This window comes from Lissotriton helveticus, chromosome 8 (genome assembly GCF_964261635.1).
Source record: "Lissotriton helveticus chromosome 8, aLisHel1.1, whole genome shotgun sequence".
NCBI classification, from domain to species: domain Eukaryota; kingdom Metazoa; phylum Chordata; class Amphibia; order Caudata; family Salamandridae; genus Lissotriton; species Lissotriton helveticus.
Genome location: NC_136069.1, coordinates 909,941,169 through 909,963,510, shown reverse-complemented (window position 1 = coordinate 909,963,510; position 22,342 = coordinate 909,941,169). Strand labels below are relative to the sequence as shown.

The 22,342-nt window shown below is 43.3% G+C and overlaps 1 protein-coding gene across 7 annotated transcripts in view; it reads right to left on the bottom strand.

Moving 5' to 3' along the window:
- Positions 1 to 22,342, bottom strand: part of ST3GAL6 (ST3 beta-galactoside alpha-2,3-sialyltransferase 6) — a 635,416-nt gene that overhangs the window by 152,844 nt on the left and 460,230 nt on the right. For all 7 annotated transcript variants that reach the window (XM_078657726.1, XM_078657728.1, XM_078657722.1 and 4 more), the window contains one exon: positions 6,819 to 6,893. In XM_078657726.1, coding sequence (XP_078513852.1) covers positions 6,819 to 6,893 — 75 coding nt within the window. The remainder of the gene's footprint in view (positions 1 to 6,818; positions 6,894 to 22,342) is intronic.

Sequence of the window (22,342 nt, the reverse complement as noted above, 5' to 3'; positions counted from 1 at the left end):
GGAAATAGGTGTCCTGGAAGTCCAGCTGTACCATCCAGTCTACTGGATCAAGAGCAGACAGGACCTGAGTTAACATGAGCATCTTGAATTTCTCCTTATTCAGGCAAAAGCTGAGATGTATCTAATATGACAGAGGCTTCCATCCTTTTTGGGCATCAGAAAGTAGTCAGAATGGCAAACATGACTTCATTTTGAAGAGGACACCCTCTCAATGGCTGCCTTTGGACAAAAGAGCCAGTACTTCCTGACTAAGCAAGGAGAGATGGTCCAACATCAATGAGGAGCTCTTCAACTGCATTCAAATCCACAGAAAGAAAGGAACTGATGTTATCGCGGAGGAGTGGCATTTTATGCAGCTATGCTCCATCACATTCGGGGCAGAATTAAGCCAACATACATAAGCATGAGAGTGAGGCGCGAGAAAGCACAGCTGAGAAAATTACCAGATCCAGTCTGGTGCCTGGGGTTATTCTAAAAGAGGGGAATCCGCGATAATAAGTATCCATCGAAAAGTAGAATTACCTTTAGAAAACAGAAACAGAACAAGTAAATTTGAACACTGTTGAGGAACACAATGGGTCAGACTTTTTTTTATCTCAATAGGCATGGCTGGACTATTCTTAATGTGTTTCTTTGAACCTGTACCTGGTTATAGTCAGGTTACAAAAGTTATGGTAAAAGAATTGGTTCTAATTGGTTACATTTATTTGTTTCAAATACACAATCACAGTTAATATACGTTTTAGAAACATATTTTAAGAATATAAATTCAATTGTAATCTGTCTGAATATGAACACTTTCTCTAGTTAATGTGCATTTTAAAGCATTGTGGTTGATTGCACTTAGAGGGACTTATTTATGTAAGGCAGGTTCTTTACTGATTCAGGCAAACACAATAACTACTTTATCTTTATCTACACCATATGAAAAGTCTATTGTCCTAGTATTCTGATAGTGCACCTCTTGGCAATGCTTCCTGAAATCCTCCATAATCTGAATCTGCCTTAGGTCTTGAAACGTAGATGACTGTATTTTAACTCCCTAGGTGGTTTCTGGGTGGTCACATTTTACAGTTTCCATGCACGAACTGTACTGCGTCATCTGGGGCAAATTGTTATTCCCACAGATCTATTTCTGGGGTTACCAATGTCTCCTTCTGTTCTTATTGAGTTTTCAGCTTAGTGGATTAACGCTCCCAGACTTTGTTTGAGATCCCAACATGTGGTGAAAGAATCTTCCCTCAGGGTATTCTTCATTTTAGCGTATTCTTACACCTTTGGAATCCGGGACTGTACTCAGCAAAGGCCATATTTCTTCTTGCCATTTAAGAGATTATTACTACTTTCTCCCACATCCACCTTTTTTCATGTGGTCTTTCTCAATGTCTTTCCTCAACATTTGTCCTGAATCTCTTCATATATCCTATCTATCTGTCTTTTTACTACAACAGAGATTTCACTATTTAGTGTATTGAGTCTCTTTATCTGAGCTCCATGTGCCAGTCTATGCATTCTTTGTCTATCATTCCCCCATGAGTCTGGGTAGTATTACTTCAACATACAGCATGTAATTGGTATTTAGCTCTCAGTAGATAAATATTTCTTGAGCGTTGGCTTTAACTTTGGCGGGAAGCATTTTGTTATTCATAATTAATCATAGATGGTCACTTCCTGGGGAGCATGATAAAAGTGAGTATTATTATGTTGTGAGAGAAGATGGTACTATTAAGTAGTCACCCAGGATTAATATGTTAACTAAAGTGTTTGTTTAATTTATAGGGAAATGTGATTAGCACTAAATTGTGATGTTCTTACAAAAGAGATGACTAACTTACACTTAAATTATGTTTTGTTAGAGTTAAGTGTTGTCACCGTTAGTGAACGCCATTAGGAATGCACAATTAATCTGTTTCGGATATGCTTATTAGGCCAAACCTCTCAGATACTACAAGCTGCTGTCTGGTTGTGTAAGACACATTGGGCGCTTACCAATAATGTAGAGGGACTTACAGACCATCCCACTGCTTACCATTGGTTAGCCTTACCGTCACTCATTTATATACTTCCCAGACGATGGCCTGTCTTGTCAGTCTTGTGTCTGTCTGTGTCTCGCCTGGAGAATTGGCAATTTACTAGTGTCCCTTCGACTGCTCACTTTTAGGAAAGACTTTTTTTCTTTTCAGTCAAGCTCTCTACAAGAGTGCATATGTTATCCAGTTGTCTCCTAGTATGTTTCTCTTCCACCATCCATGCTGTGTTGCTCTCTGTCGTCTGTGTGCTTCTCTCCACCGCCCTCCTCCATGATGCACTCATCCTTCTGTGCTTCTTTCCTACAGCGCCACATTGCTCTCTCTCTCGCCGCTTTGCTTTTCACCCCTGCACTCCATGCAGCTTTCTCTCTCTCCATTTCCTTTTTTCCACTTTCACCGCTCCTTGTGTGTTGATTCCCCCAACCACACCCGCTGTGTTCCATCTCCTCCACCGGCTCCTTCTCTATTGCTTCTTCCCAACCGCTATAACATTTTAAAAAAAAAATCTGTTCTTTATCACATTTTTTTTTATTTACTGATCCAAATCACATTGGTAAAAAAACAAACCCTGCCTCAATTTTAAAGCACACACATGCATAGTGCACATGCATACAAAATTACATGGTCGGTCATGTCATATAGGCTCTTTAGGCCTTGTCTGCAGGCAGCACGCATGTGGTGTTGCTTCATGATATATTGTTTCTTTAAAAAAAGAAAAAAAGAAAAAGGGGCATTTAGCTCACTCATTACTTACCAATGGTTGGCTTCTTTGTCACCTTAATTTCCTTGCTTCAATTCGTCAGTGACTGGCATGTTCACTTCCTGTTCACTTCCTCTTTGTGCCTCTTTCTTCGATGGATCACGGACCAAGTGCTAGATCATTCGTTTGTTGGTATCTTTCTTCGGTTCACACTGTGACTGAGGTACTTCTTTTCATGCACTGTTGTTGTAGCTTGTCATTCTTTTTGTTGTTGTAACTAGTCTCCTCCTGTCGCTGTTGCAGCTTGCCCTGTTTTTTGTTGCTGTAACTTGCCTCCTTCAGTGTCCACTGTTGCTGCCATCTGTCCCAATGCCGTTGACGTAGCTTGCCCCCCATTACCACATCTGTTGTTGCAGCTTGAGCTATTTGCATACGTTTGCATAATATCACGCTACATAGTTTCTATCTGGTAGCCCTTTAAGCAAAAATAGTTTTTACTGCTACCGATGAATACTCATTTTATCACAGATGGAGACAAAGGACGGGTTTAGTCTTTCCAAAATCGCTATGACCTACAGGTACTGCACGGCTCTCAGCAGCAGGCACATTAACAATTTTTCCACAAAATGTCATATTCCCGAGATAGTTTTCGATAAAAGGTCATACTGTGCCTCTTAGGCACCACACTCAACACCTCACATCACTTCAGCAGAGATCAGTGTGACCACTCAGCGCTGCGCCCACACAGTGAAATAGGGTGACATTTATAGTGAATTGTCACTCAGCATCAACTGAATGGAAATGTTCTTTTCTCCTAAGGATGAAAAGGGGAGCCAATACACCACCACTTAAGCACGCGGTCCCAGTGTTGTACACACATTTCATCCACTCATTAAGATACTCCCCTAACTTACTAGCACAACATGTGCAATAAATCAATAAACAGATGGGTGGGGGCAATATCGATCCTAAAAAGGGGTGGAGAGTTGTGCACTTTGACATCTTCACATGTAGGTGTTTTCTGCAAAAGTAAGGTGGAGGCTTCAGTAGAAGTCACTATTTAAATAAAAGGCACATGTTTCTTTTGGATTAAAGAAAGGCAGTCCCACAAAACCGGGGTACATCCATTTATCAAAGTACTAGCCTAACTTACTACTCTGTAGGCTATAAATCGAAGTGTATTTCACGCGCATCGCAGTGGGGACTCACATATTGTGGAAGGGATTGGGGGAGTTACAACTGGGCTAAAAATGAGACGGTAAAATACATTTTTGAAAGAATTGCCTTAGATTAGAGCTTAGATTATGATAAAAATAAATGAATACAGTACTCTGTAAACAATAGTGCATTAAATACGAGATGCAATGATGGAGTTTATTGCTGGGTAATGAAATAGTGTATTATTGTCAATTAAGTACTGTGATTTCTGTTGCATAAATAGATACCCATTAACGATTAAAGACTGGGCTTTTATATAATGTGTTTACAATATGTTATGCTTACATGTTTTCTATAGTTGAGGGACTAAATCAGTGGAAGAGTTGTCAGGAAGATGGTCCCATGAATTTTTTGAGCCGGTGGTAGTCCAAAAGGTCAGAGATATATAGGGGCTCATTAAGAGTATGGCAATCCTGGGACTGCTGTACTCGCGGTGGCGGTCCAACCACCATGACGGGTCTGCTTGCTGTATTAGGAGTGTGGTAGTGGGACCGCTACGAGACCGCCCCCCTCAGCGGGAATCAATGCTCTCACTGCAGTGGTAGCCTGCTTTGGATTCTATCAACTGCCCTTTTCATGGCGGGCACCCTGCCATGAAAAGAGTGGCAGACATGCAGGTAAGGGGGCCCTAACATGGCCTCAGCAGAACTTGGCCTGTGGTGAGTGCAGGGGGGCATGTTTCCCCTCTGGAATCTGTTTCCTGCACGGTGTGGCATGCACTACATGGTGCATGCCACACCGTGCAGGAATGTGCAGTAGGCACTTTCACAGCGGTGGTCTGCTTGTTGGACGCTCCTATGAGCCTAACAGACCACTGCTGTGACACCGCCACACCACCCGAATGTCCTGGATTCAAGTCATAATCCTGCAGGCGGGCTAACCATGGGCTTGGCGGTCCCATTGGAAGACCACCAATCTTGTAATAAGGCTCTTCATGGTGTCTAGGCACTGAGGAGAATATTGCTAAAACTTTGTTGCCTCAAATATTAAGAATGCAGGGTTGAGTAGCTGGTATCAATCCCCACCTATGGTATTCTATTTAAAATATGTTTCAGGGATTTCTGGAAATAAAACCCTATGGGAGTGTCAATAGTCCGATTCCCCATTGCTTAAGTTTAAGAATTCATATTTTTTCCATTCCTTTGTGATAACATTTGATATTAAGATTAAGTTTTTACCATGCTACGCATTTCAAAACTGGATAAAGTAATTAGTATATTTGAGTGGGAAAGTATTTTGGCTAAACACTTTTTTTGATGTAAGGAATGTTAATTGAAAGTAAAAGCATTGGCAAAGCCTATATGTTTCACCTATGCAAGAGCTATTGGCTTTGCCAATTAATTTAAGCCATGCTGTACATCAGCGTTGCTGTTCGGCATGACAAAAAGTTAGTTTTGTAGTGGAGGGTGATGTGGGGGGGTGCAGAGTGGCGTGTTAGAGTGGAATATCGTAGAGTGGAGGAGTCGTCGTCTAGTGGAGTGTAGCGGAGTGATGTGGAGTGGCGTAGATTGGAGTGACGTGTTTTAAGAGAGAGACATGTCATTGAGGGACGTGGAGTGGCGTGGAGTGGAGTAGAGTAGAGTAGAGTGGTATGTCAGAACAGAGGCTTGTAGAGTAGAGTTTAATGGAATGACATGCTGTAAAGAGGAGTTGAGTACTGTAACGTAGAGTAGAGTATTTTAAGTTAAGTGGTGTAGAGAGGAGTGGTGCAGTATGGAGTATGCATGGCGAGGTAGCGCACGGACATTAGAGACATCATATTTTCAACCGAAATTATTATTACATTTGCACAGTCATACAGTTTTACTAATAACACTATACAGCACACAAACAATGTGCGAAATGCCATCACTTAGTATATTGATGTTTTTATCATATAAAAATATTTGCTTCAACAACTTCAGAATTACAAATAAATGTGCTCCATATGTGATTTTCTAAATCTGATATATATGCAGAGTTCATTTATAGACATTTAAATGTTATGTGCTATAAAAAGCCTTTCCTTTGACAAACCCAGTATCCAGTAAAATAGTCACATAAATCCTCGCACTTCGAAATCAGAAAACGAAAATGAGACACCAGGCTCCCAGGAAGACCGAGTCAGCCATCTGTCTTTGAATGCACAGCACATTTTAAAGGCCTGTATATAAAAAGTGAACACTCATGGAAGAATACAAGGAAGGGTGGTGAACAAGTTATGCTCCAGGGAAAGGACTAACTCAGATGGACAGCCTAAAACAAATAAAGTCAGCAAATAGAAAGCAAGAGACTGAGTTACAAAACACAAAGCCAATGGTAAGGAATGGGCAGAATGCATTCCAAGGGAGGCATTCATAATTTCGCCAACAGGTTTTTAGCAAAGAGGAAGCTGTCACTCTCGTGGGCTTCAACCCAAAAAAGGTGAGAGCTCAAAGTTAATTGCTCTGGGGACACTTGCCCCCTTCCTTAACAGAAATGGCTTATACTCAACTGCCTCTCAAGTGCCACCACTCCTTAGCTTCCTCCTGATGTCTAAGTGACTCATGGGTAAAACTGCTGCATACCTGGATTCTTTAGCTACTGAACTCATCATACTGCTAGCTCTTTGGTCCCCCTCAACACTACCTCTAGACCCATCTTGCTGCCTGGCCCCTTCCTAAGGTAAGTATGGACATTAGGCCAGGATTTGACCCCACAAACCACATAAACAAACTCTCATAGGGTTATGCATGAGTTAATTGAAGCAGATTATGAATTCTTGAAGCTGATTATGAATTCAGAGACAGCTTTATCACTGGCTGTACTTAAACACAACTAAGTATTATAAGTTAATGAGCTAATTAAATTAAAAACACATTCCCCCCCATAATATCAGTCATGTGACTTACTGCAGAAGAGATTTGTAATTTAGATTGACGCAAGATTCATTGATATGGACTTCTTTTTGATCTCCCGTGGGAACCCTGTTAGAGCAAACACAAAAAAATAATATAGGTAAATGCATGAAAAACACATGTTTTATAGGTGTAAAGTGACATTTACCCAAACAATGATGAAAATTGATATAATCTGAATAGGAATGGGAAATTGAATTGCCAATCCAGAAATAAAATGCTGTATATTTTCATTTTTTTTGTGAGGCCTGTTTCCATATTACAAAAGCAGTATTCATTTGCATACTTGGTTAGGTTTTATTTTGTACCACAAGTAACACATCCTACCAAACAAATTCCTTTTTAATTGATAATTTAAGCAATACAAGTGGTTTATCATGGAAAGAAACTCCTGGCCATACAATATAATATGCATAGATTTATTTCACAGGCTACTTCACATATAGCTTCAGCTTTTTTCTAGAGCACTTTTCAATACTGAATTACAGAAAAAGTGGTACAATTCGCAGATATCGACTTCTTGCTCATTCATGTACTATCTTCCAATATGTATGCATTCAATAGGTCTGTGGCTATTCAGTCACAGTAGTACAGAATATTTAGTAAGTTTGTACAGCCAAAAATGTACAAAACGGGACTTGCATTTAGCTCCAGTACAACAATTGTCAAAGCCCCAGGCAATGTGACCGTTTACCATGGACGTGAACCTTTTCTCTTTGCATGAAATCTATTTTTAGGCCATTTGTTGGTTTTGTTACTTTTTTACAGCGCTCTGTACTGGCCCAGTGTTGTATTCTACCTGTTGCATATTCCTATGCATGCCTTTACCTACTTCAAGCCTTCTAGTAGAATGCCTCTGCACTGTGATGCACCATGGAATGTTGGGTGCTGATTGAAGATGAGCCACAGTTATGATGGGGCTGAGCTGCCTGCTGGCTGCTCCTGGTGGGGTTTGATCTGGACTACTTGACATCTCTAAATAAATACTTCTTGAATACCTCAACTCGGCTGGACTCACCGTGTCACCGTCATCCTCCTCTATGATGTGAGTCAGCCAGCCTTTCTACCACCTCTGAATCTCCTTGAAGCACGCTGACACCGAGAGCCACCCGGCACCTCTCACGTCGACGTGCAGCCATTTTTGATTGATCATCTCATGTGCAGTCTTCTTTTTTTCATCTCCCTTCGTCATTTCATTATCCTCATTACAGCGATAGGCACGCTTTATTTTGGATTTGCCTATTTCACATCAGCATTATCTACAGCGATAGGCACGCTTTCACTATTTTTCTAGCCAGGTTTTCCACAGATCTCAGGCATGCCTTCCTGTTTATACATCAATTTTTCTCAAGACCATCAGAGATTAGTATTAAATCTTCCACAGGTACTGAAATCGCTCTTCTTGAGCACTTTCCTCATGACATCGATCTGCTGTTTCTTCAAGTACAGTACTTTATGTGTTTCAACACTGCCATCTAGCGGTTACTTTTCACTACCGCATTTTCTCAAGGAAACAATATTCCTTGCAATACATATGTTCATGTGTTCATTCCGTAATTTTAATTGAAGTAATTTTATCAAACTCAGCTTTGTATGAAATTACACACAAGGTTCTCACAATAACAATTGGCATTCACTATTTTTATTACCTTGATTTAATTTTCATCTTGGTTATCATACGTGGTTATCTCTTCAAATCAAATTGTATTACAAATTGTATTTATGTCTGTTTCTCTATTTACATTTGGCTTGGTACTGTTATACATTTTGATGTTACAATTTCTCAATTATTAACTTTTGCAGATTTGCATACGTACCATTTCAATCTATATCAATGATGAACATGTTTGACATTAGTTATACATTCCTCATGTGACTTCTGCTCGATATTGACCAGGGTGCACATTTTCAAAGTTGCACATTTTCAAAAGTTCTATTACTCTATTTTCTCAACATTTTCCATTAGTGCAATATTATTCAATTTCAATTTATGCAGTATTGCCTGGCAAAGATTTCAAAATTTGATTACTCAATTATCTCTTTATGTTCATTATCAATGTACATTCATATGTACAATTATCTAATGCATGCATACAGTATTCCTGTTTTGGGGATGTATATCAATTTCTACTTATCAATGTGCATGCATACCAGTAGTATTCCCAGGTTGGGACTACATCGTGTTGTACTTATCGACGTACTCACGTATTTTCAAATGGTCACTTTCAATCGTTCAATTTCTCAATTTTTCAAGTTTTCAAAGTGTGACCTTTTACGAGGTTGTATTTATATGAGTGTTTCACTCTTAATTACTCAGTACACTTTATATTTTTAATTACTATGTCTTCAGGGTAGTATGAAAGATCTCTTGTTATACTTTCTTCTGCTTCTCTATTTACTATTCTTATTTATTCAATACCTATCTCCTTTCATACTTTTCCTGAAGAAGGATGTGTCTGGAGTAATTCTTGGATGAATCTTTCTATTCTCTTTTTCGTGTGTATGGAGAAGAGAAGAAGAGTACCTATTTATATGTTAGTAACTTTCGGTATTACTCTTCTAATCTTATTGCTTCACTTTATGTATTCTTCATTTTAGGTATTTCTAGAAAAGAAAATTTTCTGATCTTTATTCGTTCTTCCCTTTTCTACATTTTCTACGTCTCATGCTGTGCGGTGCCTTCTGCCACATCTGTCTGGCCAGTGGATGTCTCAGCGGGTATTGATCAGTACGCTTTCTCCTTCTTTTAGTTTCTATACTTCTTTAATCATTGTTTTATTTTGGAAGAAAAAGAGGTATGTTGTATTCTACCTGTTGCATATTCCTATGCATGCCTTTACCTACTTCAAGCCTTCTAGTAGAATGCCTCTGCACTGTGATGCACCATGGAATGTTGGGTGCTGATTGAAGATAAGCCACAGTTATGATGGGGCTGAGCTGCCTGCTGGCTGCTCCTGGTGGGGTTTGATCTGGACTACAGGACATCTCTCAATAAATACTTCTTGAATACCTCAACTCGGCTGGACTTAGTTACTACACCCAGTAAGACAGCTGCCAAAAGAGGCACAGGGGACGCGCTTACCTTATTGCTGGTGCCGTGAGTTGAATGGCTGCATCTTTGCATATCCCGCCGTGAGGTGAATGGCTGACACTGGAGAATCCCGCACCTTGCCATCTTGCTTCCACGTCGTGAGGGGAACGGCAGCCCATATCTGGACTACAACTCCCAGCAGCCCCAGTCTATCAGGCCCTGGGCAACACGGCATAAAAGCCGCGTAGGGTCTCTAGCGCGGGACGCATGCGGGCGGCACCAGGCGAAGCCCGGGCCAAGGGCAGGCTCGTCTGTGCCAGTCAGGGGCCGGAGGAGGCTGGGCCAGCCCTCAGACATCATCATAAGGTACAATCCTTACGTTTGTGTTTTAAGGTAATACGAATTCAATTGTTATACATTGTTTGACAGTGTGCCATCTTGCGGTGTCATAATTGGATCATTTTGAGTTCTTGGAATGATGAGTAAACGCAAAGGAGTAGCCGGGACAATAGGCGCTTTTATCGTGAGGGCAGAGTCCCCGCTGACCCACGAAAGTGAATTGACAGAGCGACGCCTATCCTTGGACCCTGTAACATTACATTCCTGTCTATCAATAGGCGGCTTGATCACCTATAGTGCAACACGTTAAACCCCTCAAAAATCACTGCCAATGGAAGTATGCTCCGTTCCCTTAGATTCATCATCGCCAAGTCTGGGAGCACTTGATACGGACGTCCCGGGTGCACCAGGCATCAACACTAGAGCACGGGCGGCATGTCCACAACAGAACGCTAAAGTGAAAACACAACCTGTAAAAAGAAAGAGAAATGTAGGGATGACTAAGTCTAAAAATCTCAAAGGTTGTGAAACAGCTAATAAAGCAACAAATCAGGTGGCTATTCCCACTGTTTCAGTAGGCACACAGACTGATGCCTCTTCCAACCTTGCACATAATGACAATAATATAGGTATTGCGGGAGATGTTGTTGCCTCCCCCACATCAACACTTATCGAAAATGCCTTGGATGACATTAAGAGTGTAATTGATATTAATTTCAATCTAATGTGGGGAAAATTGGAATGTTTGAACTCTGAAATGGCTAACTTAACGGGCAGGAATGTGAACTTGGTTCAAAACATTGGCGGGTTGGAATACCTTCATCTTCTACGGGTAACACATTTGGGCTAGAGTCATTTCCTAGCTCTGACTTGCATCAAAGATATTACTCCCGTTATTCCGCATACAAATCTCAGTAACACAAATGTATTTTCAGGGTTACATTTTAATAGTGAACAAAGGGAAAGACAGGATGTCCCCCGAGAAAACACAAACAATTCAAACCCAGCTTTAGGAAGAAGTCGTCTTACTCAGTTACGACCTAGTGCCCCTGCAAGTGATATAAGTCTAAGCACGGATATTCTCAGTTGCCCTAGGACGCCTGCTCGAGACCAAATACCTACGTGCTAAGTTTACACCCTGCCTCCTGTCTTATGTGTTTGCATGGGGTTCCCAATTTAGTTGGGGATCAAAGGAAGTCCTGGGCAGATTTGTGTAATAAGTCCGTAGATTGGCTTTGTAAACATAGGGGGTTCCACTCTTCCAATATGAATGATATTCTTATGGTCAGAACAGTAGGGTGGGTTGGTCATTCTGCTAAGAACATAAATGGCGATTGCATTGTCCTCAATTTCCGTAGACCCCATACGGTTCGCCGTTTTTTTGAAGGTCTTCGAGCAACCCTCCACACAAAATACCTGTATCAGTGTGCTCCCCTTGGGTTATTTTTATAAGCCATCTCCTAAACCCTTTAGGAATGCCCACGTCCTGCCTTTGTCAACCAATAGGTTCAATGCACTTTCTAGTTTAGACCAACAGGATTGACCACTACCTTTGATGGTTGTTCAGCAGCATCAGCAGCACTATTTGGAGGATTCTTCTGCAACCATAGTAACAACCGATAATGATAATGACAAGCAATCTCTAACCAGAGTTAACAGTGGAGCAGATTTGAACATTCTTAGCTGGAACGTAGCAGGGTTACAGTCCAAGCTTGATGACCAGGATTGGCTGTGCCTAGTGAAAGAACAAGACATGGTAATGTTTCAGGAGATTTGGGCTACACATGATTTGCATATCGAGGGGTTTCACTGCATCAGTGTAGAGGCATTTTGCCACAAATTGGGCCGACCATGGGGGGTGGGAGGTGGGGGGGGGGGGGGGGAGGGGGGGCTTTTTATCGGCTTAATGTAGCAGCTGGAGGAAGTTTTAAGATACTATCAACCAACAGCTGCAACTTTCAAATTGTACTTTACAAGAGAAGAGTTTCTTTTTATTTGGTAATTTTTTATAACAATTATTTCCTTTCCATCCCCAACAAGAATTGTATTGAGCTTTTCGATTTTATTTCTAATTTAGACTGTCAGCAATGTTCGGGTAATACTATTGGGATCATTTTAGGAGGAGACTTCAATGCAAAAATTAATGATACGCACTTTGGTGCAGAGACATATAATTTAGGTCCTTCCTCCCGTAGGGGTGTAGAGCTGGCTGTTTTTTGAGCTCCCATAACTTGGTTAATGTCATGGATCAGATGGGCACATTACACACGATTAATAATAATCATCCGACATTCAGAGGTAGAGGCCATTTGTCTACAATAGATTTTGTTTTTATCGCCCCTCTGCTCATGGATTACTTAATTACTGCAGAGGTTGTTGCTACTATCCATGGGGATCATAACCCTATTGAAATAACATTGATATTGGCTTCACAACCCACGTTTTTATCTGAAGGAGGGGCCAGAGATCTAACGCCGTCAACTGATAACTTAAGATTAATATGGAGGGGCGTTGATAATGGTGATCTGTTTAAGTCACTAGCGAAGGATAACTTGCACCTCATTAATTCTTGTTTGTCATTTCAAACGCGACATCCAGAGGTAGTCCATGATTTTTCTAAACTTTGTTTGACTATTAAATCTCTTTTGTCGAAGCCTGCCTCTCTGAAAAAGCAGGGCCATAATTGGTTTGACGATGAATTTTCACTGGCTAATAAGAATTTGCGTAGGGTATTTTCAGTTAAACCTAGGTGTAATTCAGATGAGAAACTGGTTAGGCAGAAGTACAATATAGCAGTTAATAACCGGAAAGAAGTACTTTTAAATGATCGTTGGGAAACCCTATCACAGGCTGAAACTAATAAAAATGGTAAAACATTTTGGTCTGCTGTAAGGGATCTACGATCCATGGGACAGCTATTAACCCCCATTAGCTGCACTATTTCTAGTCAATTCTGGGAAACTCACTTCTCTAAAATGTACGCTACTCCCCCATCGGAGACCGACCAGTATGAACATGGTCCATTTACCAGTATTCAGATAACCCTTTTTGACGTAGAAGAAGCTATTCACCAGAGCATTGGGAATAAGGCCCCTGGCCCTAATGGGCTACCAATTGATCTTATATGAATGAAAACAGGATTTTGGGGCCCCGCTCCTTCTGAATGTTTTTAATAATTTAATGTATGCTTTGCTACCTGATACCTGGGCAAAGAGTATTATTGTCCCAATATTTAAAAAGGGGACTAAGTCGCAGCCCAGTAATTATAGACCTATTTCATTGATCGACAACACCCTTAAAATATTGGGCAGATATATAATAAGATCCTGGAATGGTCAGAGGAATGTAGCATTTAAGAGCCCTGACAGCTAGGCTTTCATAGCAAGGTTGGGACTAATGAACAATGTCTCAACCTTAGCCTTGTAATTGGGAAATATACCATCGCACGGAACTCTCCAGGCTATTTGGCCTTCATGGATTTGTCCTCAGCATTTGACTTTGTTAATAGGTCAAAGCTGTGGGCTATCCGGTTGGCCTATGGACTGGATGAGCCTCTAGTCCATTTTCCGGCATATCTTCATAAAGATCTTCAGGCACAGGTGAGGATTGGCAGAGGTGGAGAGGTTTCAGGACCCATTAAGGTTGGAAGGGGGATCAGGCAGGGGTGTGTCTTGGCCCCTTCTTTTCATCATCTATATTAACAGATTGAATAAATGACTAGTATCTATGACCCAGGATGTTCCTATGATTCATGGGAAACCCCTCCCTGTGCTTTTATACGCAGATGATGGGGTTCTTATATGCCGCACCCCAAATTCTCTGCGCATTCTAGTACAGTCTTGTTAAATACATGGAAAGTTTGGACCGAAGTGTTAATTTTAATAAATCATTTCTAATATCCTGTGGCCCTTGGAATCGCCAGCTTAGCTCCATGGTTGTTGGCAGTCAAAAATTGTTAAGCACCTCTAAATTCCCCAATCTTGGGGTGGTTTTTGCTGCAAACAGCTCCTGGACTGAGCATCTCACCCATTTCAGGAGCAAGGTCTCAAAGACCATTAATTCAATTTTTAGTTTTCCCCGCCTAAAGAATACAGGTGCCATTTTAGCTATTTACATTTTTTTTAAACTACAATGTGTTCAAGTGGCCACTTATGGAGCCAAGATTTGGGGTACTGTAAATAGTTCCTGCATTCAGCAGGAAGAAAACAGGTTCTGTAGGAAACTGCCGGGTGTCCCAATCTCCACCCCACAATACATTTGCCACAAAGAATTACATTTGAAAACGTAACTGATTTTATATGTGCCCGACCGGCCCTTTTTTGGTTATCGGTCTGGCAGAATCAGGCAGCGACTCTTAACTAGAGACGTTATTATTGATTGTTTGAAGTGTGTGAAGGGATGGATATTCCTTGGCAATCTAGAGTGTATCAGAGTTTATGCAGCGTCAATAACGGCTGTATTTTCTTGAATTTCAGTGAAGCCGAAACTCTGCACAAAAAAAACCTCAGAAGCGCCCTTTATCCGTCATATAGCACAGAAAGAATCTCGCTGGAATCGAAGAAATTCTCTGTTTCCAGTTATATGTCTCTTGACCTGCACTGCTACCCCTTACCAAATTATCTTACTTTACCTTTGAGCTACTGGGAAAGGAGCCTCCAATTCCGCTTGAGAGCAGGGACAGTAAAATTTGCATTGTGTTTTCCCCTTGGCTACCACCCGAAACTCGATTCAGTACCCTGTCCATGTGATGGGGTGAGTGGCCAATCAACCCTACACTTTTTGTTTTTCTGCAAATATTACATGAAATATATTAAAGGGCTCCTTCACCCTTTCTTTAATAGTAGCAGGCCCATTAGTTTGGATTCTGCCTATTTAGGTATGCTTGCCCTGACCGATGAAGAGCTGGTTTTTCGCACAAGTACATTTCTGAGAATTGCTACTCGGGCACGTAAGACAATGCTCAACCCTTGAGTTTTTAGTCATGTATGGATAAGCTTATAATTGTTGGATAGATTGGTTTTTATATTTTAGCGACATATTTATCGATAATGGATTTTCCATCTAAAACTTGTGATATTGTGTCTTATAAATTGTACATCTTTATTAGCATTTATTGTTACTCTGCTTTTGTCACATTTTATTATGCTGTACTTTTATGGATACAATGTTTATCTGAATAAAGTTTACGAAATGAACTGACCCTTCTTACATGAAGAAAATGTAGCCTAACAATAGTGAATACAGCCCTATTGCTAAGGAGTAAATTCAACTCCAGTTTATTGCGTAATTATTACTCTCCTTAGAAGTAAATGAATTGGTAGTAAACAACTTTTTGTATTAGTGGAGAGTGATCTCTTCACGATGCACTCTCCATGGGCCTCATTAAATACATTTTAGAGTCTTTATGATAGGCTTGCCCTTGGCAGTGGAAGATGAATAAGGATGTGATTTATCAAGGACGTAGAGTTGGAATGCCCACGAAAAGGATTTTATTAAATATGTGAATTGCGTGGTTTTTTCCTTCTGATAGTTATTCCAGTTAAAATGGGACGGCTGTAATGGTTTCTAAACATAGTTATAACTTTAAATACTACTAGAGAATATTGTGAATCAGAGAGCTATACACTACAAAAATGCAGCATTTTGATTGGCTCCTCGTTGGTCAGTATCTACCCAGAAGATTTGTATCTAGTAGCTGCACCAGCCCACATATCACTAGGCCTTCTTCCCATAACTGCTGCCTATCAACAAAGAACAAGAGTATTTACCTAGCTTGCACAATGTGTCTGCACTGGGAGACATCCTGATAGTGGAAACATACCGGATTCATTCATTTTCATGCGCAGAAACCCCCCCTCACCATGCACTGCTAAGTACCCCATATATTACGTCACTCATGACATTTTATTTGATTTATTTAAAAGGTTTTATATAGCGCTGGCTAGACCCGGAGGTATCAGAGCACTTTACATGGGTATCAGACAATACATTGCAGGTTACATCTTTACAAAGGTTACACAGTTATTAGAGCATGGCAATTTTAGTTAGGTTGAGACAAAAAACAAAAAAAAAGGAACATATAGGTAGGGGAAAAAGCAAGGGGAGATATTCCGGGGAGTGGGGGGTAAGAGTAGGGGAAGTAGACAGAGTGGAGGAGGGAAAGAGGAGGGGAGGGTTAGAGACACAGCATGGCAAGAGGAGGGGGAGGGTGACAGGGACACAAACCGGTAGGCAAGTCAAAGCTGCAAGTCCAGAAGCTGTGATCCCAGGGGGAGTGGTATCATTTCCCCATCTCTGTTGTGAGAGGCTCCCTAAGCGCAGTGGACTCTCTCAGAGGGGTCTCTGAGACGCCAAGGCCTACTTTACTGGATCCTTCCCCAAAAAGGGGAGAGGGAGTGCTTTGGCAAGGGGTGCCATACAATACCTCAATTATGAGTGGCTCCCTTGGCGCTGTGGACTCTCTCAGCGGGTATGCTGAGACTCCAGCGTATATATCTTGGATCTTTCCCCAAAAAGGGGAGAAGGAGTGCCTAGTCAAAGGGCACAAAAGGACATGGGGCTAGGCGGTGAAGCGGGCAAGGGGAAAGACTCAGGTGAGAGGGGATAGGAGCAAGGAAGTAGACAAAGAACAAAAGAATGTTGAATAGGGATAGATAGGAGACAAGGAAAAAGCAGAGTCACAGAAATGCGATGGGGTGGGCAAGACAGGGAGATGAGGAGAAAAACTGTGCCCAAAGTACGGCTGGGTAGGTGATGGTCCGGGGATGAACCAAGGCCGATCCCTTCAATAGTTGAACAGAGCAGTTCCACCGGGGGGCGTCAGACATAGTGCTCGGACTCCGCTGTCAGGATGGGGATCAGGAGTATGCTCAGAGATTGTCATTGTGGGTTGATTAGATAGTGGTCACTACCACCCCTCGCTCACCTTAGCTCCATTGCTGCCTCTTTGGTCATTTTACTCTTGTATTCAAAGGCCAAGCCGAAGGGGAACGACCAGCGATAGCAGATGTATTCATCTCTCAGCTTGGAGGTGATGGGCCTCAGGAGTTGTCGTCGTGCGAGGGTGGCAGGCGCCAAATCATTTGAATATGGAGCACTTGACGTTCTGGAAGGAGATGTCCGCCTTCTTCGCTGCACTTGCCATGCTAGATACACTGGATAAGGAGGGGTGTAGAGACTACTCTCAGCCGGCCCACGCCGGTCTCGAGGGATGTAGAGGGTGCAGAGAGTATCTCCCCCTGCTCAGTGGACGCTAGCGAGCAAGCCCCCTCAGGCCAGATCCCATCCACCCTCACCGAGGGTCCCAGGAGGTCGGGGTGTGCAGAGGACCCACCAACGACAGGGGGGTCAGCTACTGGAGGCCCCTCCTCGTCGGGGTCCGTCAAACTCCCAGTCGCACAAGGGGCAGTCTGCTGGGGTAGACCTCAGGATACGGCATGCTGAAAAAACAGAGTCTAACAAATCCAGCGGACCGCGATGGTCCGGGCCCACTAAAATGTCGACAGACTCAAACACAGTACCTTTTCCTTGAGGCGGCCGGCACAGATGTGCGAGCCGGTTCCGGGGGTTGTCACGGGGTACCAAAAGAAAGCGTTGCAGGTCACGGTGTCCCTTCCGTCGCGGTGCAGGCTATGGCTCGTTGACAGCGTCGGTGAGCTCATAGCTGGCGTTGTTCGGGGCGGACGTTGCTCGTTGTGGTGCTTCCAGCTTTACGTTCCGGCGTTCGAGCCGGAGTTCGGGAGCTGGTGTCGGTCAGTCCGGACAGCGGTGCGAGTCGGACGGTGCGTTGCGAAGTGTGCGAGGCCGTGCCCAAGTCTGGTGCGGTCACAGGACTTGAAGTCAGCAGTGGTGACGCGTCGGTCAGACCAGTTCGAGTTGGTGTAGTGAGGCGTTGGACTTTGCGGTGTCCTTCCTGTCACGATGCAGGCTACGGTTCGTTGACACCGTCGAGACGGAGTTTCTGAGCGCAGAGCTTGCGTTGTTCTAGGATGACGTTGCTCAGTGCGGTGCCAACAGGACACCGGGCCGGTCGTGAGAGTCGGTCACAGCTCCCTGCCTCTGTAGCCACTGGAACAGCAGCAATTCACAAAGGCTGATAAAGTCCACTGGTCCTGGGACTTCGGTCAGGGGGCAAGCTCTCTTCCAAGCCCTTGGAGATCTTTTTAGCACAAGTTGAAAGCAAAGGTAAAATCCACAAAGTCCTTTCTCCTCTCTAGGCAGCCAGGCAACCACTGCAGGCCAATCCCCCCCGCAGCACTTCAGCTTGGGAATAGTCTCTCCTCAGTTTCTTCAGGTTCCTTCTCCTCAGCAGAGGTTTCTTCTAGTCAGTTCCAGGAGACATTATTTATCATATCACCCCAACATTTGCAATGAAATGGAAGACAAAACTGTGCATGACGGGGGCTTCAGTTACATTAGGGCACGTGTTATAGTTACTTGAGATAACGATAACTGGTGATTTTCAGTGGATGTGTGCATTTAGGACTGCACGTTTTAACTGACATTTTCAGCTAACTAGAACATCAATTTAACCTTTGTTGTTTTCATTGAGTATGTATTTTGTATATAAATATGTAAATTCACTGAAAAAACAAAGGTTAAAGTAATGTTCTAGCAAGGTGAAAATTTCAGTAACAAAAGCACTGAAATTTACCAGTTATTGCAGGGGTGTTATAGGTCGGAAATGAAATTAAATAAAACCTCAGAAATTCACTGAAAAAACCAAAGGTTACAGAGATGTTATAGTTAGGCTGACATTTCACTCGTACAAAACCAGAGGAATTCAGCACTTCTAGTGCAGTGTTTCTGACCTCACATATTACATCACTCATGACATGCTCAGTGACACCACTGATGACATCATTCATTGACTGACTGTTTTAAACAGTTTATGAATGTTAAAAAAATATATCTATATATAATATACACTGTAATCTACGTTTATTCCGAATCTTTTTTTCCGCGGACTTTGAGTCCGCATACCATTACTCCGCGAGGTCTTTGACCCCCGCATGCCATCACTCCGCATTTTTTCGCAACGCGTGTGCATTTACCGCGCATGCCTTTACAACGAATTACGTTGTAAAGGCATGTATGGTAAATGCACTCGCGTTGTGAAAAAGAAAACAGAATTCATGAAGATGGAACCAGGAGGAGAGTGGAACCACGACGAGAGAGAGGTAAGGGGGTTTGGGTTAATTTTTAGAGGTGGGGGGGGTCGTGCTGGGGTATTGATTTTATTGTGTAGTGTTGTGGTGGTTGTGTAGTGTAGGGTCGTGCTGGGGGTAGTGTTATAGGGTTTAGGGTAGTGTTGTAGTGTCATGCTGGGGGTAGTGTTTTAGGGTAGTTTTGTAGTGTTTGTGTAGGGTAAGGTCATGCTGGGGGTAGTGTTTTAGGGTTCAGGGTAGTATTGTAGTATTTGTGTAGTGTAGGGTCATGCTGGGGGTAGTGTTTTAGGGTTCAGGGTAGTATTGTAGTGTTTGTGTAGTGTAGGGTAGTGATGTGTTTGGTCGTGCAGGGGTAGTGTATTAAGGTAGTGTTGTAGTGTTTGTGTAGGGTTAGAAAAGTGGTTTATGGTAGTGTTGGGGGTCGTGCTGGGTAGTGTAAATATAGGAAAAGGACTGTGTCGAGGGTGGATTGTGCATTGGTTCTACATTAGCGGGTAGTGTAGTGTAGGGTAGGGTACTATCACTTACCTTTTAAACTTTTACAACGAGTATACCTTTAACGTGCATGCCTTTGTGTTGCAGTGGCATGGGTGGTAAAGGCATAGTCGTTGTAAAAGTTTGCGTTGTGATAATTTGCGGGGTGATTGTATTTGCGGTGTAATAATTGCCGAGTGATGATATGCGGGGTAATTGTGTCAGTAGTATATGGGTGTGTAACTGCATATGGGAAAGGCAGTGTAGGTGAGTGCTGGAGTATATGAGTGACTGTATGTGTGAGTGACTGACTGAGAGTGGCTTTATGGGTGAGTGCGTGCCTGTGTCCGTGACTGTATAGGTGAATATGTGTTAGTATTTGTATGAATCATTGAGTGTGCGTGGATGTGATACAGCGTTGTCCCCTGCCTCAGAACCCGACCCTGTAGCATCCCTGACAACCAGGACTCCACCCCTCTGTCCTTTGTTGCAGGACCCAATCGAAACTGGGGTGAGACCGGAAGCACAATCCAATGACCCCGGAAGTCCCTCCCTAATCCAGGAGCCGGAACACGGAAAAGACGGAGCCGAGGAGAGAGGAGTGTTCAACGCGGCAAACTCATGGCAGGAGGCTCGAACGAACACAGAACCAGAGAAGGCGACCCCGGAAGAGGAGGAAGACGTTTGGAGCGAGGACTGGTGGAGTCCACAGGAGGTGGCTGGGGAGCGGCCGCAACTCACGGAAGAGTTGCGGCGGGGCATGTGAGTAACATATCTCCAAGTCTATTGTCTATAGCACTGTAGCAACTTAGGTGCTGTGTATATATCTGTGTACATAAAAAAGCATCACCTTGGGCTTAGAACTGCCCTGTATTAAACCCTGTATAGCATCGCTGGAGCACACGGACACTGTTGTAATTAGACTTTTCACCTACCCCTTACTTCCAACCCCCCCCCGACTTTTTCTCTCTCTCTCTCTGCCTACCTACCCCTATCCAATCCCCCTCCTTCCTCACGGTCTCTTTTCAATCCCTCACACCCCGGTGTCGGTAGAAAGACTCTAGAATTCCGGTCCAGGTGGACTAATAGCCCCTTTGTTTCTTGTTTCCCTCCAACCTCCGAGGACCCCATCCAGAACAACCCAGACCGAAGATCCGACTTCCCGGTTCCATCTCATGGAGAAAACCCAGACACTCCTCGCATCAAGCTCATCTTTGTGTTTCAGTTATTTCACCATACGAACTGTTGTATAAGAATAATAAAACAAGGGAAAACATCGCCCACTACATACGGCCTCCACGCCTGTTATTCCGGTCCACCACAACCCCACGATCACAGTGTATAAGTGTATAGGTGAGTAAGTGGCTGTGTGATTAACTATGGGTGAGTGAGTAGGTGTAGGAGTAGCCCTATGGGTGACTCAGTGTTTGAGTGGCTGTATGAGTGGATATATTAGTGGCTGTATTAGTCAGTAAGTTGGATTAGGAGTGGCTGTTTGGGTGGCTTTAAGGATGGATGAAACAATGAGTGGGTGTGTAAGTACTGGTATGGGTGTGTCATTTGAGAATGGCAGTGTGGAAGTTGGATTGGGTGTATGAAAGGTTGTATAGGGGTGTGAGTGAGTGCATCCGAGATTCTGTGCATGATGTCACCAGTGATATCATTTGAGATGCCATCAGTGATGTCGCTGACCACGCCATGGGTGATGTCATATGAGAGGTAATAAGCAGTGTATTGCGGGGGCACAAGTTATAGTTATACTTATTGGAGATAACAGGAGAGTTAGTTGGCCACCAAAGACGTCCTTGGGGGCAACTACCCCTCCTATTACCTCTAGGAAGTCCCACACAGCAGGAATGTTGAGACCTGGTAGGAGGGACAACCCCTTTCTCCACCACTCTGCAAACGCACCTCTTGTCCCACTACTAGTAGGGGGATTAAGTCCCCTTGGCTCTTGAGGGTCCTTGGGGGCCAACTATCCCTCCAGTAAGACACACAGGTAGATTGCTGAGAGGTGGACAGAGGCCACACCGCCTTTCTCCACCACTCTGAAAACTCGCCTTTTGGGGCACTAGTCATTGAGGGAAGAAGTCCACTTTAGCCCTGAGGCCGTGTTCCCCCACCAGCAGTGCAATGAGAGGTGCATTTGCAGAGTGGTGGGGAAAGAGGGCATGGCCTCCAACCACCTCTCAGCAATCCAACTGTGTGGGGCTTATTGGAGGCAATTGGAGGTCCCCAAGGCCATCTAGGTCCTCCCTCTTTTGTTCAAATTTGCCCCGGAGAAGTGGTGGTCCCCGCGGCCAGGGTCTGTAGCATACCCCCTAATAATTTAATTTGTACACTGGGGAGGTGGCGGTCCTCTGTGCAGCGGAGGAGGCACTACAGCCTCCCCGCATTAATACAAAAAAACTAAAGTGTGCAATGAGGAGGTCGCTGTCCACTGGGTGGGGTGGGGGGGTGGGTGCGCAAGGCCCTTCCCATATTTTTGTAATTAGCCCCAGGAGGTG